A 25504-nucleotide genomic window follows, 5' to 3' on the forward strand; every position below is an offset into this window, starting at 1 on the left:
TGGTGCTCACGCGGTACATAGGGAGGCTGGGTGGGTGCTCACGTTGTATTTAGGGGGATGTCAGCATACTTCTGCTCATTATTAAGTGATAATATAAATATTAAATAATTTTAATATTTTACTATTATTGAGCAGAATTCATTTCAGCCTATTGGTACGGTCCTCCACAACGATGCGGTTTATTTTAAAATTCTCAGAGTTTAAGCTGCGATCATTAGACTGCTTGCACTATATATTGCAGCACCACAGTAAAAATCATGGTTTCCTATACAGCCCTGGCACAGACTGGTCTTGAGTACCAAGATAGCAGGTCTCTGGCTACCATGATAAAACATCAGTACCTCGTGAGTGCATCTAGGGAGGCCAGTTGGCGTGCGCATCAGCGATCCCACAATGTAAATGCAAATGTCTGAATTACAGCAGCATTTAAATAGTTAAACAGTATTGATCAGAGTCAATGCCAGCTATGTATCACAGCCACCATCCGTCCTGCACTTCTTTATCTTACTTGCTTTTATAGCGCCATTAATTTCCACAGTGCTTTACAGGCATCATCAATACTGTCCAAATTGGGGTTACAATCCTGTATAGAGTAGATGGACTGCTCCATACATGCACGCCCCGACTGGATGTCAAAAGGACTTCAACAAAAGGATTCAGACACTCACCGAGTGACTGCTCCGGAAAATATTCTTTCAATAATTCTACTTGATATGGCTGTAGAAAAAAAATAAAATAAAAGATTAGTGCAACAGAATGTTTTTTGCAATAAAATATAGAGGAAATTACAACATTTTGCTTATTTACTTTACTTGTATAGCGCTATCATATTCCGCAGCGCTTTATCATCGCTGTCCCCACTGGGGCTCACAGTCTGGATTCCTTATCAGTATGTCTTTGGAGTGTGGGAGGAACCTGGAGGAAACCCACAAAAAAAAAAAAAAAACACAGGGAGAACATACAAACTCCTTGTAGAAGTCATTGGTGGGATTTGAACTCAGGAGCTCTGTGCTGCAAAGCTGACCACTAAGGCCTCTTTCACACTTCCGTTTCTTTACAATCCGTCATAATCCGTCAAAATGTTGAAAAGACTGATCCTGTGCAGATTGTCAAAAACAAATGCACTGGATCCGTTTTTTTGACGGATCCTTAGTGTTTTGCAAGCGATCTGTAGCATTGAAAAACTGATTGACAGGTTGGTCACACTTGTCAATCAGTGTTTGACAAGTGTGACCAACTTTTTACTATTGATGCTGCCTATGCAGCATCAATAGTAAAAAGATCTAATGTTAAATATAATTAAAAAACCTTCCACGACAGCGGTACAGGAGGATGTCTCCCTGCCCTAATGGGGGACAGGAAACACAAAGGTTAAATACCCTCCCCTTCCTGCCACCTCCAGTGTTTTTTCTGGACACAGTAGCATGTATAATTACCACTTAAGTGCAGGAACTATTCAATAAGTATCATCAATAGGGAGGGAAATTAGTGCTGTCGTGGAAGGTTCCTAGAAACCGAATTACCTGTAAGACTAATTCTATTTTCTCTAGTCACCTTCCACAATAGTGGTACAGGAGGAGTACCAACAAATAATTTCTTAGGGAGGGACAACAGCCTGCAGAACTCTTCTGCCGAATGTTAAATCCCTGTTAGTCTAGTCTGTAGTGCCTGGTGAACTGACGACCAGGTGGCAGCTCTGCATATCTGCTCCGCAGAAGCGTCTCCTCTCTCTGCCCATGATGTCGACACTGACCGTGTAGAGTGGGCCTTTAGCGATAAAGGAGGGGATAAGTTCTGAGATGAACATGCCAGTGCTATGGCTTGTTTAATCCAATTGGCAATTGTGTTCTTTGCCGCCTTCTTGCCCTTGTTCCTTCCTGAGTATTGGATAAATAAATTTCAATCAATTCTTCAACTCAATCTGTTCGACGTAGTAAAGAACCGCCCTTCGGACGTCCAGGGTGTGGAAGGACTCTTCTTTGCTGTTGGAAGGATCTGGGCAGAATGAGGGCAGCACTGTCCTGACCTCTATGAAAATCTGATGTTATCTTAGGTAAAAATGTAGGGTCTAGACGAAGGATTATACTGTCTGTCGTTACCCTTAAATAAGGTTCTTGCATGGATAGAGCTTGTAGTTCTCCTACCCATCTAGCAGAGGTAATGGCCACTAAAAATACAGTTTTGAGGGTGAGAACCATTAAACAAGTTTCTGATAAAGGTTCGAATGGTCATTGTGTTAGACTATTTAGTACCAAATTTAGGTCCGGGGGGAGGACCACAATTACGAACTCTGGGACAGATTCTACTAGCCGAAGTCATGAAGCGTTTTATCCAACGATGGTTGGCTAAGTTCTGGTCAAAAAATGAACTAAGCGCTGAGACTTGAACCTTTAAGGTACTAGGTCTAAGCCCTAACTCTAGACCTCTCTGGAGGAAGTTTAAGATCTGGGCAACATTCGGATGGAAAGGGTCTGGAGTATTCGAAGAACACCACGAAGAGAATTTCTTCCAGACTTTGCCATAAATGGCGTTGGTTACAGGTTTCCTACTTTTCTGAAGAGTCTGTATTACTTCATAGGAAAGACCTCTTGCTCTTAGAATTTTGGCTTCAGTAGCCATGCTGCGAGGTTCAACCTGTGTAGGTTCGGATGTAGCAAAGGACCCTGATGAAGAAGGTTGCTCTTCTGAGGCAATTGAATTGGACCCTCCTGGACCATCTCCAACAGTGCACTGTACCAACTCCTTCCCGGCCACATGGAAGCAATCAAAATTGTAGTGACCCGTTCGGCTTGGATCTTCTGGAGCGTGTTTGGCAGAATCGGGATAGGAGGGAAAGCATAAGTGAGGTTGAACTTCCAGGGGTGTGAGAAAGCGTCCATGCCCAGTGCTCTGTCTGACATGTTTAGGGAAAAATATGTTTGTAGTTTGGTATTTTGGCTGCTGGCGAATAAGTCTACATCCGGGATCCCCCATCGGGAAACTAGGGAGAGGAAGACTTCCTGATCCAGGCACCATTCTCCCGGATGTATATCCCTTCTGCTGAGAAAGTCTGCCTGGGTATTGGCAGACCCCTTCAGATGGACTGCCGTGATGGATAAGAGGTGTCGTTCTGCCCAGAAAAAAATTCTTGCAGCCAGAGATTTTAATTTCTGGAACCTCGTGTCCACTTGATGACGGAGGTACGCTACGTGGTCATGTTGTCGGAGTATATTTTGACATGGTGACCATGGAGAAGAGTCAATGCTGCCTTTAAGGCCTCCTCCACTGCCTTCAGCTCTCTGAAGTTTGATGAGTAGACTTTGGTGCTTGGAGACCATATGCCCTGGAAGTGAGATTTCTCTACTAAGGCTCCCCATCCCCTCCGACTGGCATCCGATGTAAGTATCTTCAGTGGGACCTGGTCCCAACTGACCCCCTGTTGAAGGTTTCGGTGACAGCCACCATGTCAGACGTCCTGAAATGGTTGGGGAGAACTTTCTTTGATAGGGAGCTCTGCTGACTGTCCCAAGATGACAATACATGTGTCTGAAGAACCCTTGTGTGGGCCTGGGCCCATGATACCATCAGGATACAAGATGTTAGGGACCCCAGAATGGACATGGACTGTCTCAGGGTGGGAGCCCTCAGGGTTCTGTATTTTGTTATCTTCTGCACCAGATCCCGCTGTCGTTCTTTGGGCAGAAAAGATTCTCTTAACTCCGAATTTAGAAGTATCCCTAGGAATTTCTTTTCCGTGGACGGAAGCAGATCCGATTTTTCTCGGTTTGGGATCCATCCCAGGGATTCTAGGATTTCTAGGGTCCTTGCCAGACGGGAGGCAGATGGAGCGACAATGAGCAGGTCGTCTAGATATGGTATAATGCAAATCCCCTGAAGTCGTATGAAAATCACTGCCTCCGCCATGATCTTTGTGAACACACGAGGTGCCCATGAGATACCGAACGGGAGGGCATTGAACTGATAATGTGTGATCAGCCGGTCTTGAAAAATTGCAAACCTTAGGAATTTTCTGAATTTCTGATGGATGGGGACATGATAATATGCGTCCCTCAAATCCACTGTAGCTATCACCCAGTTCTGACCTATCAGGAGAATTGCAGATCTTCTTGATTCCATTTTTAATCTTCTGTAAGTAATTACCCGATTCAAGGGTTTCAGACTGATCATTATCCTGTGCTTCCCTGAAGGTTTTTTGATTAGAAATAGGTGAGATTAGTGACCCCTGCCTATCTCTTGTTGAGGAACTGGAGAAATTACTCCAGTCTGGAGTAATTCCTGAAGGCCCGGGGAAAATGCATCCAGGGGATGGAGACTTTGTAAGGGAGTAACCCTTAAGCGACAAGGGGGAAGGCTCTTGAACTGCAATCTTAGCCCGTCTTGAATGGTATTGAGTAACCACGGGTTTGAAGAGATGGAACGCCACTGGCCGATAAAGTTCAAGAGCCGACCTCCTGGGGGTAGTCACTGTTTATGCGGGGCTTGCTGGGTTTGGGGAACGAGAATATTTCTTCCCTTTTCCCCCCTTTAGGATAGCTCCAGTTGCTCGATTTGCCCTTGCCTTTGAAATCTCTTTGAGAGGTCTGATCTTTTGAGGGACGAAAAAAATCTCTTTTTTGGATTCCTCTGTTTGGGAAGTGCCTTCTTTTTATCAGTGGCTTTATCTAAAATATCATCAAAGGCTTGACCAAACAGGTATCGACCCTGAAACGGAATGGCAAAGTTTTGCCTTGGATGTGATGTCGCCACTCCATGACTTCAGCCAAAGGGCTCTCCTGGCAGAGTTGGAAAGGACCGCGGATTTGGCTGCCACTAACTGATTCCGCCGAGGCGTCAGCAAGAAACCCCGTAGCCTTCTGGAGAAGGGGAAGGGAATCATTAATCACTTCTCTCGATGTTCCCAGGGTAAGGTGATCCTCTAGAGTGCGGAGCCAACGAAACAGAGATCTAGCCACACAGGTAGATGCCATGTTTGATTTAAGGAGATTCGTGGATGTGTCCCAAGATCTCCTAATACGACTTTCCATTTTCCGATCCATGGGGTCCCTGAGCTGGGACGAGTCTTCAAATGGAAGTGCTGTCTTTTTTGCTACTCTGGACACTTGGACATCTACCTTCGGTGTATCCCACAGAGAGGTGTCTCCATCTAGAGGGAAGCGTTTTTTTTTTTTGTTTTTTTTTAACTCGGATGGGACACTAAGCCCTTTCTCAGGAGATTCCCATTCGTGTAGAATGAGGCTCTGCACATTTTCATGGACCGGGAATCCCTTTAGTTTCTTAGGTTTTAAGCCCCCAAACATTTCGTCTTGCACAGACTGCTTCACCTCCTCTTCCTCAACGCCCATTATCTCCCTGACCATACTAATTAACTCTCGTATGTCCTCAGAGGAGAAATAATATTTTTTATTATCCTCTTTGGGGTTAGAAGTGGAGCCCTCATTCTCCCACATATCTTCCAAATCAGAAGAACGTATTTCACCCGAGTCTGAATCAGACTCCACCACGGATATTTTTCTCTTTTTTGGAGGAGGCGGCTGTGGTAATAGGGTGTGGGAAAGGGCCGATACGGATTACTGCACTTCTTGTTTAATAAGGGATTTAATACTTTCGAGGAGAGATGGTTGCTCAGTACGCAACACCTCGTCTGTGCAGGACTGACAAAGCTTCTTCTTGTATGATACAGGAAGCTTTGTTGCACACACACCACACTTGCGGTCTTCCGCTTTTCTGGATGATTTGTCCTTCTTGGGGGCAGAAGCCTTGTCTCCCTAAAAAAGAGAGAAGGGAACTAAGTCTAACTGCCACCCAGAAGCAAAAGGGACCTTCGTCCGCTACTCACAGTAGGAGGGAGGACGCCGGGCGCAGCAGACACAGAGGAGGGGGTTTTGTCACAGTCCATGGTCCGTCCACAGTTACATACAGACAGATAGTGGGGGCCTTACCTGGTGGTGAAACCTGACCAGAGTTAAATAACCGAGGTCCGGCGCCCGATACAGCGTGCTCCTCTTCTCCCAGGTCACCAGGTGTAGTGGAAGGGGGGGGGGGGGGGAAGACCAAGAGGGAATGCCCCATATGGCCGCCAACTCAGGAGCATGAGCAGCAGTGCTGGGCGCGCATGTGTTCCAGCATGGAACGCATAGGGAGTAAACCGGAAGTACGGGCGCGTCACTTCCAGTGCGCGCGTACTCCGGAATCTGGCGCCGGAAGGAGAGGAGGAAGCCGGGGAGCCGCAAGGGGACCTCGGCCACGCGTCACCGCCCCGCTTCACCCCCAGAGGGGGCGCGGGAGGGGCGGGAATAGGGGTCCAGAGTCCAGGCGCCAGCATTGAGACGGGAGCAGCTACACAGGGAGAGCAACGCACCAGACCCCAGCTGCCCGGCTAATGGTGAGTTGAACTGTGTTCCGCCAACCGCCGGCCACGGCAGCACCACAGCAGGACCTCTTCATGCCCCATAGGGGACAGGAAAAACACTGGAGGTGGCAGGAAGGGGAGGGTATTTAACCTCTTTGCGTTTCCTGTCCCCCATTAGGGCAGGGAGACCTCCTCCTGTACCGCTGTCGTGGAAGGTGACTAGAGAAAATCTTGATATTCTCACCTTCCGGCGTCCCTCGCTGCATTCCCGATGCTCCAGTTCCCAGTAATGCCTTGCAAAAGGACTTGATGACGTAGCAGTCTCGCGAGACCGCTACGTCATCACAGGACATTCTCGCAACGCATTACTGGGAACAGGAGCATTTGGAAGGCTGCGAGACACGCTGGAAGGTTATGCAGCAAAGGCAGCATCAATAGTAAAAATACAGAGCGAACGAGAATTTCCCTGACGGGAAATCCTTCCAGGCATGCTCAGTTTCAAAAGACGGAAGCAGTCACTGGATTCCTGCTTATGACAGTCAGCGACAGGATCCGTCGCTGTGCGATTTTCCGACGTGCATAAAAAACGTTCCTCCGTGCGTTGTCTCTGCCCTACGGACAGCAATTTTACGACGGATCCAGTTCACGACGGATGAAACGGAAGGCCATCCTTCACAATCCGTCGCTAACACAAGTCTATGAGAAAAAACGGATCCAGCAGAAACATTTGCTGGATCCGGTTCTTATTTTTTTTTCTTCACAAAATGACGCATTGTGACGGAAAAAGAAAGGCTGAAGTGTGAAAGAGGCCTAAGCCACCGTATTGAAAGTCAGTGAGGTTCTGAATACAACTGAAAAGATTGTAGTAAGATTGTACACTGGATTAATCCCCCCCTTTTTTTTTTACTCTGCAGAAAGGTGCCTGAAAAGCCTTAATTTTTCCCCTGTTAAAGGCTGGTTTTCACACTTGCGTTTGACTGGTCTGCGTATGGCGCTTACATACTCCCTTAAAGCTCCGCCTACTTCCGCATGCATCCTGCGTACCTATCTTTAACATTGGGTAAACCGGGACATGAATCCCCATGCGGCGTTTTGACGTGCCCGCCCGATAGGTATGCAGGACGCCTGCGGAAGTAGGCGGAGCTTAAGGGAGGATGTACGCAGCCATACGCAGACCAGCCAAACGCAAGTGTGAACTTAGCCTAAGCAATATGAAACACTTCAATAATCCCTCTCACATATTAAGAAGTATTCTTTATAAAAAGAAAAAAGGAATTATTTGTACCATGGTCGTTGTGCTTGGATAGGTCCTGCTCATCAATGTACAAGTCGTGGTCAGTGTCCAGCTCCCAGAACTTGCAGTAGATGACATAGAAGTGTTCATATGAAAAATAGTCTGTTGACTGGTTGATATCTTCCTCCTCCAGCAGCGTCACATGCTGAAAACACAAGGAGTGAATGACTGTCAGTGCTTTTATGATTGTCCGGCACCAACTCCCCCTTGGGCTGGTGGGCCACACAAAACCCATTAACCACATAACAAAAGCTGTAAAGGACACCTAACCAATAAAAAAAGGAGGGGGGGGGGGGTGTTCATTAAAAAGGAGTTGGCAACTTTTTTTTTTCAAATTGATGGCCTATCCTAGAGACACCCAGTACCCCTGCTAATCAGCTGTTACTGGCCCTATCCAAATGTTCAGATGTTGCTGGAACACAGACGCTCCGTCAAAACCAAAGTGGCTGCGGCTGTGTACCAGAGACCTACTCCTATACATCTAAATAGGGGGCAGATCTGCAGTACCCAGCTATGGCCACTATAAGAATGACACAGCTGCTGTGTTCCGTAAGCATCCAAATTAAGAAGGAAGTTGATTTGTGGAGTATTTCCGCGCTCCTGAAAATTGAAAAAAAAAATCTGGGACCAAAGAGACAATGCTTTTTTTATTTGACGCGTTTCAAAGTATATCACACTTCTTCAGGAATAACCACAGGAATCATCTTTAACTTCCAGCTGTCGTCAGCGCCATTTACAGCCAATAAGTGAGGGTGCCAGGTGTCGTACCCCCACGAATCAAATACTGATAGCCTATCCTGGAGATGGACCATTAATAAAAAGTAGTGGTCAACTCCCTTTAAGTATTACTTACAGTAAAATTGAAAGTGTAACATTTCTTCAATGATTACTTTCCAAGCGTTATAGCCATAATCACCTGACCAGTGCAAATACTGTATGCAGCGTAGTGTGCGAGCCAATACCCAATATCCTGACTGTAGAAGAGGAAGTGCCCCAAAATGTATATCTTTATATATAGAGATGTGTTTAGTGCATGTTTTGGGTATTTCCCCCACATGTATACCACAGGGAGCAAAGCCCTCCAGCCTGCTGTAGAACAAAGCTGCCATGAGCTGGAAAAACACTGAGGAGGTGTGAACTGCACGTCGCTATGCGTCGTTTTGTAGATAAAACGCATCCTGCAAAAGTGCTTGCAGGATGCATTTTTTCTGCATACACTTGCATTAGTGACTCAATGTGACGCATTGCCACACGTCGCAACCGTCGTGCGACGGTTGCGTGGGACCGTCGCCACCAAAAAACGTTGCTTGTAACATTTTTTGGACGCGTCGTGTCCGCCATTTCCGACCACGCATGCGCGTCCGGACCTCCGCCCCCGCCTCTCACAATGGGACAACGGATGCATTGGAAAACAGCATCCGCTGCCCCCGTTGAGCGGCGCTTCCACAGTATGCGTCGGTGCGCCGCAATGCGACGTGCAGTGCACGATGCTAATGTGAAAGTAGCCTTAGTGGACAATAGACTCGTGACCTCATCCCCACACACCTGGGGCTGGACACACCTCTTCTTGGTTGGACATAAAAGGGACAACACATGTGTTTAGATCTCTCTCTTGCTGTGGCTGCATTTCCTGGAATCAGCATGGATGGTGGATAAGTATACTCTGTATCCCCTTTTCTTACTAGGCCCTGTAATCTCTTATGCCTTAGGGTATGTGCACACGTCCGGATTTCTTGCAGAAATTTCCTGAAGAAAACCGGAAATTTTCTGCAAGAAATCCGCATTTTTTTTTTTGCGTCTATTTTCAGTTTTTTTCGCTTTTTTTTTTTAGCATTCTGCAAGCGTAATTAGCTTGCAGAATGCTAGCGTTTTCCAAGCGATCTGTAGCATCGCTTGGAAAACTGACTGACAGGTTGGTCACACTTGTCAAACATACTGTTTGACAAGTGTGACCAACTTTTTACTATAGATGCCGCTTATGCAGCATCTATAGTAAAAGATAGAATGTTTAAAAATAATAAAAAAAATAAAAAAAATGCTTATACTCACCTGCAGACCTCAGCGGCGTCCGTTCCGTATAGATGGTGTGTGCGCGCAGGACCTTCCATGACGTCGCGGTCACGTGAGCGGTCACATGACCGGTCTCGACCAATCACAGGACCGTGACGTCATCGCAGGTCCTTCACCGCACACCAGCTACAGGAACCGAAGCGGCAGCATGCACCTGAGAGGCGGGAAGACATCGAAGGTGAGTATATCACTATTTTTTATTTTAATTCTTTTTTTTTTACCACTTATATGGTGCCCAGTCCGTGGAGGAGAGTCTCCTCTCCTCCACCCTGGGTACCAACCGCACATAATCTGCTTACTTCCCGCATGGTGTGCACAGCCCCGTGCGGGAAGTAAGCAGATCAATGGACTCCTAGGTGTGCGGAATCCCCGCAATTCCGCATTTTTAATGAACATGTTGCTTTTTTTTCCGCGATGCGATTTTTTCGCGGAAAAAAAATCGCAACATTTGCACAAAAAATGTGGAATACACTGTAAATAATAGGAGGCATAGGTTAGCTTTTTTTCGCGTTTTTTATCACGTTTTTATAGCGAAAAAACGCGAAAAATCCTGAACGTATGCACATGGCCTTAGGATTAGTAAGCTATAGATTGGGAGGGCTGATATTGCATGTGTGATTTGGGTAATTTAGAAAGGTAATTCAGGGTGGGTTATTACTGTGCGATATTGCTATATTACTGCATACTGTAGTGATATTACTGTATTAAGAGTTGTAGTATCTGTATAGTGTGCGCGTGCGTGTATGTTTGTATATGTGTATATATATGTGTATATATATATATATATATATATATATATATATATATATATATATATATATATATACATATACATATATATATACATATATACATATATACACACAAACATACACACAGTATATATATCTATATATATCTATCTATATCTACTGTATAGTTGTCTAAGGGTCACTTCCGTCTGTCTGTCTGTCACGGTTATTCGTTCGCTGATTGGTCTCGCCAGCTGCCTGTCATGGCTGCCGCGACCAATCAGCGACGGGCACAGTCCGGAAGAAAATGGCCGCTCCTTCCTCCCCGCAGTCAGTGCCTGCTCCGTACTCCCCTCCAGTCAGCGCTATGCCGTGGTCGGTTAATGCTGCCATTAACCCTGTGTGACCAACGTTTTACTATTGATGCTGCCTATGCGGCGTCAATAGTAAACATATCTAATGTTAAAAATAATAATAATAATAAAAAAAAAATCTTTATATACTCACCGTCCGTCGGCCCCTCGGATCCACAACAGGCCTTCCCTGCTCGCGACGCTCCGGTAACCGCTCCATCCTGCGATCTCACGAGATGATGACGTAGCGGTCTCGCGAGACCGCAATGCAGTCTTCAGACCGAAGCGCGTATATAACTATTTTTTATTTTATTTCTTTTTTTTTTTTTTTTAACAGGGATATGATGCATACTACGTGGCTCGGAAATATACTACGTGACTGGGCAGTATACTATGTGGCTGGGCACTAGCATATTCTAGAATACCCGATGCGTTAGAATCGGGCCACCATTATGTATGTGTATATGTATGTGTATATATATGCGTATATGTATGTGTATATATATGCGTATATGTATATATATGCGTATATGTATGTGTATATATATATATATATATATATATATATATATATATATATATATATATATATATATATATATATATATATATATATATTAGTCACCAGCTTGGGTATAAATATATATGTATGTTATAAACTGCAGACTTGTGTGTGTAATAGATATCCTTTATTGATACACTGTTTTGTCTCAGTTAGTATATAGTATAAGGTAAAGATAACGTTGTGGTATTAAGTGGATATTAATTATTAATAGCCAAGTTCGGGATAATAGTTAATATCGGACCTCAACAGAGGTGTAAGGAGGGTTCCCCCCTTTAGTAATTTGCGGAGGGAAAACCCTGTCCTTTTTCACTGACCAAATTAACAAGCTGCCTACATTCTACATCCATATAGGTGCAACATGGAAGGATTCTGCATAACAAAGTATACGGTATACACTATCATCTAAGCACCGATCTACAGAAATTGGTCATACTCACCTGCAGAAAATTGCTTTTCCTGAGCTCTGCACATGTGATGCGACCAGTCCATGACCGGTTAACAATGTAGAATATCCTCTGAACAACCTAGGAAGATCAGCAAAAGACATTCTGCAGTAAGGAACTATTTGATGCTTTGATGCTTATTAAAATATTAGGGAACGCACTCACAGAAAATGAGTAGACAGCATTAGCGGATTCCTAAAGAACGCTGGGTCAGTATTGTTCTGCTCACACAACGCTCTTCAGGTTTAGGTTGGGGGAAGGGGGTTCTGGCATTTCAACATCAAGAAAACTGGAATCTTCAGTGCCATTCTTGTTGTTAAAAGTGCCATCTCTTAATATCTTAATAGAGGCCTGATAATTACTGCTATACGGGGGTCCGCCAGGAAATGTTACCTCCAGGTCACATCTAGATATAGCAATAACTGGAGCAGTTCTCCATTGGGAAGACCCTGTCAAATAATCCCCAATATCTCACCAGCCTATTTTGATATAAATATGGAGAGGGGGACACTTGGTATAAATGCATGTGCATCTGAATTGTTAGGTTTTAAGATAAAGAAGGTGTTCAACAATAAAACTGCAGTGGTAGACACGGCATACATGGCTGTGATTCTCCCATTCATCTGTAAAGGACGGGTGGCTTATACATGTATCTGGGGCCACTTGTTCTTCGGTATGGTGCTGGTCACAAAAAATGAACCCTACAAAAAATAACTACTGCCTCTCTTCGGTCTCATGAAACCAAAGCAAGAAGTGGAAGTACCAGTATCGGGGCAACATTTTTTGTTTAATTTTATTATAAGCAACTTAATTTTTTTTTGTTTGTAGTTACACAGCCCCTGTAAGCGCTCTTGTACTCTGGAGTTCTTTAAGAGGAGATATTCGCATGCTACCAATAACATTCGCACACTATCCCATCAATGTCCAGCTGGTGGGGGGCTCCCATGCTATTCCCCTCCAGAAAAGGCAAGATACAATTTAAACATCTTATCACATGCAGAGACAACTCCTTAATGGCTTCCAGAATAATCTCTGCCATAATTCTAGGTTCCAGTGCTCGGAGAAATGCCACTTACTGTGGTGATGTACCGGGAATGAAATTCTGAGGCTTCTCGCAAAAATGTTAAGTGAGGGTGAGTATTCACCACATCCTATAGGACAGAGGAGAAAACGGTCATTAACAAACAAGGAATCCAAAAGGTCTCAGTTTGCAGTTGCATAAAGTGAATTAACCATCTCTCGGCGAATAATGTCTTCTGGTAAGAACTTTTGTGGACTAGGGATTTTCAAAAAAACAAAACATGACTTCCATGAAGATTATGGTCTCATCAGTTGCTATATAGTTTGTTAAACCACAAAGAGGCTTATACTGAAGCCTCTTACACAGCTGCAATTCTAAAACTGACCACCACGATAATCGGAGGACGCTTGAGGTCCCACCGATTCCGAGAACCGGGGTTCTGAAGAGTCCAGGGTGAATGGAGTGGAAGTTGATCGAGCGCACTAGCGCTCCATTCATTCTTAATGGGAGTACCGAAGATCGGCTGAGCTCTGGGCTCGACAATTTCCGGTGCTCTTATTAAGAATGAATGGAAAGGCAGTGTGCGTGAGCGACCTCCGTGGCTCTTCAGAGCGTCAGTTCTCGGGATCCATGGGGGCCACACCGGTCAGACCCCTAGCGACCAGAAAGGCATCTCCTTTCCCATGGAAATACTACAAAAATAGTATAGTTAGGATAATACGAAGAGAAGGCAGGGCCCATAGAAAGGAAATTATAATGCTTACTTGTAAAAAAGGTATTAAATCCTCCTGTTCCAAATACACACAGCCCGGCTTGGCCAATAACTGTACAAACTTTGCAGCATCATCGTGGCAAGTCTGTAAAACCCTGAAACATGCAAACAAAGGTCAGTGTGGTGAAAGGTCCTTATTTGGGACACGCAGACCATCCTTAGGATAAAGACCACATACATGTAACTTGCAGGGGGGCCTGACCACTCAAAGCACAGCCGCACAACTTCTGAGTTATATAGGGTAATAAGAGGGCTATAACTGCACCTCCATGTGCCTATTACTGCACAGTTAGCACCTCGGACAGTGGACCCTGTATGCTGCCGGATCGCCACTGTGACAAGGCTAGGTAATGTCTATGAGGCCTAAACAGATCACCATCAAATGCTACATTGTCAAGAATGAGCAAGCTGTAGAAAAGTCACACTTACTTTCGCCACATGGCCACAAACTTGTGAACAGACACGCATCCGGTCCTGTCCCCACCAGCTGCATAAAACAACGGTGCTTTCCAGTAAAGCGGGCATTCACAGGCCTTAGGATAAAGAATATCAGAACATTATAAGAGGCACTCATTATTAGAAACACAAAGCAAAACAATTCTTTTTACAGCTATTTCTGTAGGTACTGTAATTAAAGGGATTGTCCACAATAGTGAAATAAAATATACACACACACGACGTACTGTATACTGACGATGTCTTAATGGTTGCCATGGTGGCGACGACGATGTCCTAATGGTTGCCATGGCGACGACGATGTCATAATGGTTATGTCATAATGGTTGCCCTGGTGACGATGTAATAGGTTGCCATGGCGACGGTGATGTCAGAATGGTTGCCATGGCGATGATGTCAATGGGTATATGGGCACGGAACTATGGGATAGAGGATGTGTGATGGATATATGGGTACGGGACTATGGGATGGAGGATATGTATGATTGGTATATGGGCACGGGACTCTGGGATGGCAGATATGTATGATGGGTATATGGGCATGGGACTATGGGATGGAGGATGAGTGATGGGTATATGGGCACTGGACTATGGGATGGAGGATATGTATGATCGGTATATGGGCATGGGACTCCGGGAAGGCAGATATGTATGATGGGTATATGGGCACTGGACTATGGGATGGAGGAAAATCATTATAATTTTTTATAACTAACCACAGTTAGTTACTATGTCCGGGCAACGCCGGGCTCTTCAGGTAGTGTATTTATATTCTACATACATTCTACATACACACTGAAGGGGGCTGGCTTACTTACTGAAATAAGCCAGTCATCCAGCCCCCTTCACACAGCATTGACATCTGCTGACAAAGGAAACACTACTTAGCGTTAAGCACAAACAAAGTGGAGCAGCAAGGACCAAGGCGCTTATTGGGAGTGTAGGACCGCTTCGGAGATATAAGCATATTAGGCAGTTTTATACAGTTAAAGCAAGAACACGGCTGAACATATCTAGGTATCACCCTTTAAAACTCTACTACAAATCTTTACCACCAGCATAGCTTCACAGCTGGCACTAAAACCGTACATGTGAACTTTGGAAATTGGGAATATCAGGCCCATAGGCAGAAAAAGAGCTTGCCACATTTTACTCACAGTTCGATTTCCTTACTTCCCTTTTAATTGGACACTAATAAGAACATTTTGTCAGTACACAGAGGGGGGAGCAGGAGTTGTATGCAGCAATAGGCGACTTACTAGGTGAAGAGTCAGCTCAGAGCATGTGGGGCCAGACCGTCCTGCAGTGTAAACCTTGAGGCTGAAACAAACATTAGCAGATGGCCATATATAGCCTGGTGGAAATGACAAGCTGTAATACAAGGTAATGATAGAAGACAGGCCAGAGAGCGCCACAATTCTCCAATTAAATCACATGAGCAGCGCTGGTCTTCTACGCTGTCCTGGGAGTATGTCCCAGTAGGGAATTCTGGCCACGGCGAAGATACTAAACAATGTGCATATGTAGATAGAAGATTCTCGCACTAGCGGCAGGGACACCATGCTGCTTAATGAAGACAACAAATCCAGAGTAAACCGTGCACGGGTGTCATTACAGGCCCAATACTACACATATCCGAGGAAAACCTTACGGTACACATCCATTTTATACCCCGGCCACGCTAAGGCCTAATTATTTCTTATCAGAGTGCCCTGGCACTAGGCAGCCTGCTGGATCTCACCAAAGCCTCTGGGAAATGGGAAATATTTTGATCTCTCTGCAAAATAATGAAGTCAAGAGACACTGGATTTCTTAAATACATCTCATGTGCAATAACAACAAAGTTTTTCCCCAAAATAACAAATTTACCCTTCCCATAGGATAGGGTACAACTTGCTGATTGATTGGTGGGGTCTGAATGCTGGGACCCCCACACATGCCAAAGACTGGGTTTCTAAGGAGTCCTGTCTGAAATGTAACAATTTAACTAGATACATTTATCATTTGGGAGTAACAAATACCTTAGCTACTTTGCTCATGTCTTCAAGACTGGCCCGCTCATTAGGAAAAGTAGAAAAAGTCTTCTCAATCTTCGAAATTATACTATCCACATTAATATTCGCTTTTGGGCAGCCTTTGGGAAAATAAAATTTTGGAATGTGCTGGCTTAGGGTAGGAGTCCTTGGTTCTTCCCTCTTTGGTTGTACCTAAAAAGAAAAAAAAAATCAATGCGAGAAGCTTTTGTTTTTTTAATCTGAAATAATAATTTATAGCACTGTAATTTTGTATTAACGGTTAACTATAAAAGGGCATATAATTATTAAAAGGGTTATCCAGGACTTTTATTATTCTTGTGTATGGGGCTAAGAACTAAGCAGGTAGATACTTGCAAACTGCCTGTCTGTTCTGTAGGGCAATCTCTTCCGCTCGGCTCTGTTGATGGGGAGTCGCTGCAGACATCATGCCGATTGGCAGCTGGCTCGCTTCAGTTAAGCAGTGGTGAGAAGGCTGTCAATCAGCATGAGATCAGCAGAAACACCCAATCAACAGCGCAGAGCAGAAAAGAAAACTATGGTCTGCCGACACAACTTTAGTGGAAGCAGGTGATTCGCCAGCAGGAGCAGTCCGTGACTGCTCGGAGCTGGTAGAAATCAGCGCTGGGCACAACAAGCAGGTAGTTAACAACTAGCCAACTATTAGTTCTTCGCTCCATGCATGAAAAATAATAAAAAAGTGCCCGGAAGAAGCTGGTGGCGAAACACGCGTCGGGGTGAGGGGACGACACGAGCACCATCAAGATACATCTGGTAATTATTAATATTAAAGACTATCACTATCTGACACATGCAGATGATTTAAACCACTAGACCCATCAAAAATTCAAGGGGCACAGAAAACCAAACTTATATAATCAATCACAAAGAGAGAACCGGTATAAAGTGCCAGTATATACTGGAAAATATTTTATTAAATAATCCACATAAGAATAAACAAAACAAAACAACAATACATGCAAGGTTGCTACTATGAAGCAGGGACGCCACTTAGTATCCACACCAATCTACGTAAGTGCCGCTATTTACTTCTATATCTTTTCCCAGCACATCACCATTATGTATTTTAACAGGGTGGTTTACCCCTACATTATGTAGTATATGGAGTTGATGTGTATGGGTATTTATATACAGGCATAGGTGTGGTGGTAACATTAACATCTTCAATTGGTTGTGGCAGTCCCTGCTTCATAGTAGCAACCTTGCATGTATTGTTGTTTTGTTTTGTTTATTCTTATGTGGATTATTTAATAAAATATTTTCCAGTATATACTGGCACTTTATACCGGTTCTCTCTTTGTGATTGAACATGCAGATGATTTGTTTGGCGTGGATTGTTATGGAGACAATGTGATTGTTTATTGTGACATGTCTCCTATGTACTTTAGTGTTACCATACACAGGGTCATTATTATATTTTTCTTGGTATATTTCCTGGCCACATTTTATTGGTGTGCAGAATAGGATTTATTGTTTTTTGGATTTTTTCGTCTCAAAGGGGTCTCTATATATGATTAGGTGCGCATATTACGGCACAATATTAATACTGTATACTATTAAATTGGTTGCTACCATATACAGTAGGAATTTGTCACATTTGGTATGACCCTCTATGTTGATTTTGACAATTTCATGATGATGTGCTCTGGCGTCCCCTAAAAGGCATTTTGCTTTCCTTTTTTATAATTGTTTTTTACTGCCTTTATGGCATAATTAATAAAAATTGATTTTCTCTTTGTCCTATATATCACCTAACATGGGACATGGTGTTTCGTTATGATGAAGTGCCCATAGCACAATTGGACATCTGTTGATCTAATATATGTTCTGCAGTGAAGAGGCCGAGACGTGCACTAATCTGGTCCTGCTATCTGCAGCGGTAGATACCCTGTCCTGACAAAAGCTACACCAGTATCTGCTACAATGCATCAGTGTAGAGTGCAGGCCGTTTTGTTCTACTATTACAATGATGGACATGTTATGAATTTCATTAGAATCATTAATTTCCAAGGCATGCAAACAGATCTAAAATACTCCATTCACATGCATTGGGAGTCTAACATTCAACAGTCAGGAGAACTAAGGCACAAAACAAGACTAAAATCATACAAAACTTCTCGAACATTTGGCCTCCTACTGCATGGAGTCTATGAACATACACCATGATCTCATTTACGGACCACAAACCTCAAGAAAGTTAGATTGAGGTACATGTTTCCAAAATTTTTTTTCATCCTGATCATGAATTTTATTATTTTACTTACGGAGATGGATTATGGAGGCAGCCATATTGCCCGAGCTGCTGTTAACGTGATAGAGATTTGTGTTATAGCTGCCAGATATTCAATGACTTCTATGGTAGAGTGTAGAGCACATGCGCTGTTTCCCCGTGCAGAGGTGAGAAAGGGAGGTTGATCTAGGACCATCACATATTGCATTGGATGACTACAGCTATAACAACGTGAAGGGAAAAAAAAAAAAACCCTCTTACATTTATCATTTTCTAATTACAGAACCTTGTAAACCCGTTCATGCTATGAAGGACATACTAATAGGGAATTTAGATTGTGAGCCCCATCAGGGGACAGCGATGATAATGTGTGCAACCTGTAAAGCGCTGCGGAATATGTTAGCGCTATATAAAAAAATAAAAAGAAAAAGAAAAAAGGACATATAGGTCACGGAGCCCACTCCACTTCAGAGCTAGCACCTGCCTCTAGCAGCAATGACCGGCGTATGCGCTGATCGCTGCAGTTAACTTCTTAAATGTTACTGCTAAATCACTAATGGCAGCATTTAAGCTCAGCATTCCAGGGTAGACATTGGTTCGGCTGCCCACTGCCTCACCACAACGCAATTGTGGGGAGTCAGTGGGTTGCTACAACAGAGGAAGTCCCTTTTGCCTGTCACGTGACTTCTTCTGCAACTCCATGCCTATGGCTTGATGTCATACGAGACTGTATATAGCTTTATATTGCTGTATATAGTAGAAATGATCTTAAGTTCTAGTCCCCTAATGGTGGAAAAAAAATACTGTAAATGCTACATATATGATATTAAAATCAGCCCAGTTAAAAAAAAAAAAAAATGGCATTACTATGTCCAGAAAAATCCTGTGAAAATATTAAGGTAAAAATCGGTAAATGTTGCAAACGGGGTGGGGAAGAAAAAAAAAAAAAAAGATCCAAAATACATACTAGGACTGTATGGATGAAACAAGAAGTGATCAAACCATAGTATGCATCCCCAAAAAAGAAAAAAAAAATCTGTTTTTTTTTACATCCACTAAATAGCTAAAAAACAAACAAACAAAAACTAAAAAACCCACTACACGTTTGGCATCTCCAAAATGATAATGACCTGTGGAATTATTCTATGATCATTTTGACGGCACAATTTGGGTATGTGCACACGTTACAGATTCCGTGCAGATTTTGAGCAGAATTCGCCTGTGTTTTTACACCTGCGGATTCCTATAATGGAATAGGTGTAAAACGCTGCAGAATCCGCACAAAGAATTAACATACTGCGCAACATAAACCACTGCGTTTCTGCACGGAATTTTCCGCAGCATGTGAACTGTGGATTTTGTTTTCCATAGGTTTACATGGTACTGTACAATGCATGGAAAACAGCTGCGGATCCGCAGCAAAATCAGCAACGTGTACACAGCCTTAATGTCGCAGGGAAAGAAGAAAAAAAAAAATACAAAACAAAGACGATGGCGTAATTAAATTTTTTTTACGCCCCTTCACAATTTCACTGGAATTTTTGTTGCCACCTTCCATTATTCCATGTGGTAAAAGGAACTGTCATTCAAAAACAGCAACGCATCCAACAAAAAACGAGTCATCATACATCTATAGGTTCAAAAATAAAAATGCTACGGCTATAAAGGAAAGAGAAAAAAAATATAGCAAAAAAGGAAATTTTTGATATTCGCAATCACAGTATTTGGTCTGTAATGAGTTAATTTTTGCTAAGTGGGTGTTTTCACAGAGGGTGAACAATACTTTCCCCTTATATGATGTTAAGCATGTAGCAATATTCAGGAGAAAGAACTCACCCCACCACAGCTTAGAGCAGTTTGCAAGACTTATATTGTCAGACAGCTTGATTTCTCTATCGCCTCTCATTGGGGGACACAGGAGCCATGGGTGTATGCTGCTGCCACTAGGAGGATGACACTATGCACAAAAAAAGTTAGCTCCTCCTCTGCAGTGTACACCCCACCGACTGGCATTATACTCTTCAGTTTAGCTTAGTGTCAGTAGGAGGTGGACACGGGTCTTTCATTAGACCCTTATCTACCTCAATGCGAGTCGTTTTCTTTCAGGTTTTCTGGAGGGATACAGGGTGAACAGTCACACCTGTACTCCCACAATACGGACTATGAGTACAGCGTGTACTGCCACCCCGTATCCTCATAGATCCCTCTCCAGGACCAAGAGCCTAGCACACAAGCGTGCTCAGAAGTCCGGTCCTGCCTCCGTCCCCCACCCACTCGCCCACCAGAGCCTGTCGGTTGCGGAGACGAGGACGTCCATCAGCTCCCTGGACATCTCATTCCTCTTCAGGTTAGTATCGGCGTGGGATGTTTGAGGTGAGTATTTCCCCATCCCAGATCTTTCATTTGGGTGTGTCTCCCAGCATACATGGTCGTCGCTTGCACCCAGATTGCAGCACGACCCGGGATTGCCGTATTGCGTGGCAGCCTTTGCAGGCAGCCGCGTTTCTTCCTTCCCATGCGGCAGCTGCGGCCTCTCTACCTTCTTTTCCAGCGCGGGGCCTTTACAGGCTGCCGCGCCGCTTCCTATGGAGGCCGCTCCACCCTCTCCAGTGGGACAGCCCTGACAGGCTGTCGTGCCGCTTCTTCCTGCGGCGCACTGCTCCGGCGCCGCAGTATTTATGGGGCCACACTACCTTCTCCAGGGCGACACCCCTGACAGACTGCCGCGCCGCTTCTCCCTGCGGCGCACTGCTCCGGTGCCGCGGGTTTCCCAGCGGCCGCTCTATCCTCTCCAGCGTGACAGCCTTGGCAGGCTGCCGCGCCGCTTTTCTAACTGCAGCGCACTGCTTCGGCGCCGCGGCTTTTTCTTCCGGCGGTCACCAGCCTCTAATTTAGGCCCCAGCTTCTGCCTGGGTCTACTTCCGGTGCCGCGCTCCGCCCACTTCCGCCTTCATCGGGTGGGCTTTCTCCCGCCCGACAATCTCTGTCCTGCACTCTCCACCCACCGGCGCCATCTTGGTGCTCCTGGGCGCACGGCTGTCTCCGCCTCTCCCTCTACGCCGCTGCTTGGCGCCACTCATCGCGCACCGTCCCTTTCAGAGCGCACATTCCTGCACCCTTTCAGCGGTCACCATCTGCGGTTCAGATTGCAGGAGCTCAACTTCTCTCCGGAGTGTCCACCCGCAAGCCGGACAGCTTCCTCCACCTGGAATCTGCTTTTTTCGTCTGCCGTGAGTAGCTCTGCGCTGCAGACTGACACTCTCCTCTGCCCCCTAACCCTCTGGCATGTTCTTCAGGGACCTTTCAAAATGTCTACCTCTAAGGGAGGCCGCTCTCGTCCTCCTACCTCTTCCTCCGCTTCTTCTGCCTTAGTCAAATACTTTGCATGTTCGTCCTGTAACTGCAAACTTCCCTCAGGTCAGTCCTCCCCACTCTGTCAAACCTGCAGCAACCCGATTGTTCCCACCGCCAGGATCCCCCGGCTGCTCCGCTTGAGAGTGATACCCCCACCCCTAGCTGGGCCTCCTCTCTGTCACAATCGGTAGCGGATCTAACTCGGGTGTCCCAAACTCTGGTGTCCGTGCTGTATCGATTACCCCTGCAGACCCCCGCAGCAGCCAGCGGGTCGCAGGAACCTCCGTCGGAGCCCTCCATTATAAGCCGTATAAGGTCCAGACAGGAACGCCGGTCTGAGTCCTCTTCTCGCTCCATCTCGCCGCACTGTCCTTCTCTGCGGTCGACTCCTCCCCGGTCCTCCTCCCCTGAGTCAGGCGAGGCTTTCTCAGATGCGCCTTCGGAGGATATTTCAGAGCTGGATTCGAACCAAATCGCTACCATGAGGGATATGGTTCAGAATCTCATTGGAGCAATAAATCAAACCTGTGGCATCAAGGAGTCCTCTACGGAACCCGCAGATCAGGCGGTTTCGTTTAGACGGGCTAAACCACCTTCCAAGTTTTTCGCTCCTCACCCGGAATTCGATGAGATTATGACCAGAGAAAGCGAACCCGACCAGACGCTTTCAGAGAGGAAAGCGACTTGGCGTTTTATATCCCTTTTCTCCTGGAGCTCACCGCTAATTGGACTGCTTCTCTTTCGGTGGATCCTCCAGTTTCCAGACTGTCCACCAACACGGTCCTTCCATTGTCCGGTGGAGCATCTCTGAAGGATTCTAACGATAGGGTCATAGAATCTTTCGCGAAGTCAGCCTTTGAAGCGGCCTCAGCTAGTCTTTGCCCGGCCTTTGCTTCCACTTGGGTTTCAAAATCCATATCCAAAATGGGCCAAACAACTCCGTCGGGGCATTTTGGACGGGGCTCCGCCCGGACAGCTGGCGGAACTTGCCAACCAGATTTCTCACGCGGGTGAATATCTGGTCTCAGCCTCCCTGGATGCCACGTCTTGTGCGGCTCAAGAGTCCAGCAACGCGGTTGCCATCCGCCGGACCGTTTGGCTTAAGGCCTGGCAGGCGGATTTGTCTTCCAAAAAGTCCCTTACCAGCCTGCCTTTTCAGGGGTCTCGTCTCTTTGGTTCTAAGCTGGACCAAACCATTAAGGACGCCGCCGGGGGCACAAGTTCTCTTCTTCCCCAGGCTAAACCTAGTCGCCCTCCTCCTAGACGTCAATTTCAGCCTTTTCGTCGCTTCGCGGCGTCAAACTCCTTTCCCCAGCAGCACCAGAGTCCACAGGCACGTCAGGAGAAGAAGACCGTATCCTTGAGGCCCACTCCTTCCTGGCATCCTCGCTACTCCCAGGGTAGATCCTCCAGGTCCAGGACTGGAAGATCCACCTCGGCATGATTCTTGGCAAGACCCCAGCACACCTCCCAGGCTGGGCGGCCGTCTCCTCTTCTTCAGGGACGTCTGGATCTCCTCAGTAGAGGACGCATGGGTCAGGGAAGTTGTATCCTCCGGATACAAGATAGAGTTCGTTTCACGACCCCGGGATCGTTTCTTCGAATTCCGACCTCCAAGAGACCCCTCTCTAGTTCCGGGTTTCTTCGCAGCCAATCGCTTCTCTCCTCAAAGCCGGGGTAATCGTTCCCGTCCCAGAAAAGGAACGGTTCACAGGTTTCTATTCAAACCTTTTTTTGTGGTACCGAAAAAAGACGGCAAGGTTCGTCCCATTCTGGATCTCAAATTACAGAACAAGAGAGTTCGTCCGAAGCACTTCAGGATTGAATCCCTTCGTTCGGTAATTGCTTCCATGGAGGCTCAGGAATTTCTGTGTTCCATAGATATTCAGGAAGCCTACCTCCATGTCCCGATATTCCCGGGACATCACCGTTTCTTGCGCTTTGCGATGCTCCAGGAACATTTTCAGTTCGTCGCCCTACCGTTCGGTCTTGCAACCGCCCCAAGAGTTTTCACGAAGATCAAGGCGGCGCTGATGGTCATCTTGAGGGTCAGAGGCCTGGTTCTGTTTCCATACCTCGACGACATCCTCATCAAGGCTCCGTCCTTTTCTCAGGCTCACGAAAGCCTGTCCATCGTTCGACACCCTAGCCTGTTTCTGGTGGCTGGTCAACCGGAAGAAGTCCTGCCTTATTCCTTCTCAGCGCATCATCTTTCTGGGCATGCTCTTCGACACTCGTCAGACCAAAGTCTTTCTTCCCGAAGACAAGAGATCCATCCTTCGTCGGGACATAAGCTTGCTCCAGGGTCCTCGGCCTCCCTCCTTCCGATCGGCCATGAATGTTCTGGGGAGGATGGTGGCAACATTGGAAGCAATTCCCTTCGCCCAATTTCATTCGCGACCCCTTCAGCAAGCCATTCTGTATCAGTGGGACAGGTCTGTCTTCTCCCTGGATTGTCCGATCCGACTCTCCCCGGGTCAAACGGTCTCAACTGGTGGCTGACGTCACCTCTCATCTCCCAGGGCAGGTCCTTCCTTCCAGTTCACTGGCAAGTGGTGACAACGGACGCCAGCCTGCTCGGCTGGGGTGCGGTGTTTCACCACCTGACTGTTCAGGGCCGTTGGTCGGCGCAGGAGTCATCTCTGCCGATCAATGTCCTCGAGATTCGGGCCATTTTTCTGTCCTTCCGTCACTGGGAAAGGATTCTCAGGGGTCTACCAATCCGAATTCAGACTGACAATGCCACGGCGGTGGCATATGTCAACCATCAGGGGGGACTCGGAGCTCCTTGGCCTTGGTATCCAAGATCCTCCTCTGGGTAGAGGCAACGGTTCCGGTGATATCCGCGGTGCATATCCCCGGCATGGACAATTGGGCTGCCGACTTCCTCAGCCGCGAGGGTCTCGCGGCAGGGGAATGGTCCTTGCATCTGGAGGTTTTCCATCAGATTTGTCTTCGATGGGGGACTCCGGACGTGGACCTCACGGCATCCCGAATGAGCAAGAAGGTTCCTTGGTTCGTCTCCAGGTCTCGCGACCCCCTCGCGGTGGGCGTCGACGCTCTGGCCATTCCTTGGGTCACAGTTCATGCTGCCCTATCTGTTCCCACCCCTGCCCTTACTTCCCAAGCTGTTGAAAAAGATAAAAGCGGAAGGGGCGCCGGTCATTCTGATCGCTCCGGATTGGCCCAGGAGAGCTTGGTTCGCAGACATTGTCTCGCGGATGCCCCTTGGCGCCTTCCAGACAGGCCCGATCTGCTGTCTCAGGGTCCAATCTGCCACCCGAATTCTCGGTCGCTCAGTTTAACGGCGTGGCTGTTGAAACCGCAGTTCTAAGAGCGTTTGGCCTCTCGGACCGGGTGATTCACACCATTATCCAGGCTAGAAAGCCTTCGTCTTCCAGGATTTACTACCGTACCTGGAAGGCTTATTTCCGTTGGTGCGAGTCCAACTGCGTTTCACCTATGTCCTTTTCCCTGCCTTCCGTTTTGGCCTTCCTTCAGGCAGGATTGGATTCAGGCCTTGCTCTTAGTTCCCTGAAGGGCAAGGTTTCTGCGCTCTCCATCCTTTTTCAGAAGACTATCTTCTCGGCCACAGGTTAAGACCTTCCTTCAAGGAGTGGCCCATGCTGTCCCTTCGTACAGGGCCCCTGTGGATTCATGGGATTTAAATCTGGTACTGGACGTTGAGGGTTTCCCCCTTTGAGCCTCTCAGGGAGGTTCCCCTATCAGTTCTGTCTTGGAAGGTGGCCTTTCTTGTGGCCATCACTTCTATCCGCCGCGTTTCCAAATTGGCAGCTCTCTTGCCGACCTCCT

The 25504-nt window shown here is 46.2% G+C and overlaps 1 protein-coding gene across 4 annotated transcripts in view; it reads right to left on the minus strand.

Moving 5' to 3' along the window:
- PPP2R3B (protein phosphatase 2 regulatory subunit B''beta) overlaps window positions 1–25504 on the minus strand; it is a 102208-nt gene that overhangs the window by 3777 nt on the left and 72927 nt on the right. For all 4 annotated transcript variants that reach the window (XM_077296933.1, XM_077296934.1, XM_077296937.1 and 1 more), the window contains 7 exons: window positions 16075–16260; window positions 14028–14131; window positions 13591–13693; window positions 12882–12956; window positions 11800–11886; window positions 7635–7788; window positions 669–717 (listed from right to left, as the gene is read on the minus strand). In XM_077296933.1, coding sequence (XP_077153048.1) covers window positions 669–717; window positions 7635–7788; window positions 11800–11886; window positions 12882–12956; window positions 13591–13693; window positions 14028–14131; window positions 16075–16260 — 758 coding nt within the window. The remainder of the gene's footprint in view (window positions 1–668; window positions 718–7634; window positions 7789–11799; window positions 11887–12881; window positions 12957–13590; window positions 13694–14027; window positions 14132–16074; window positions 16261–25504) is intronic.

The sequence above is a fragment of the Ranitomeya variabilis genome, chromosome 3, assembly GCF_051348905.1.
Source record: "Ranitomeya variabilis isolate aRanVar5 chromosome 3, aRanVar5.hap1, whole genome shotgun sequence".
NCBI lineage: Eukaryota > Metazoa > Chordata > Amphibia > Anura > Dendrobatidae > Ranitomeya > Ranitomeya variabilis.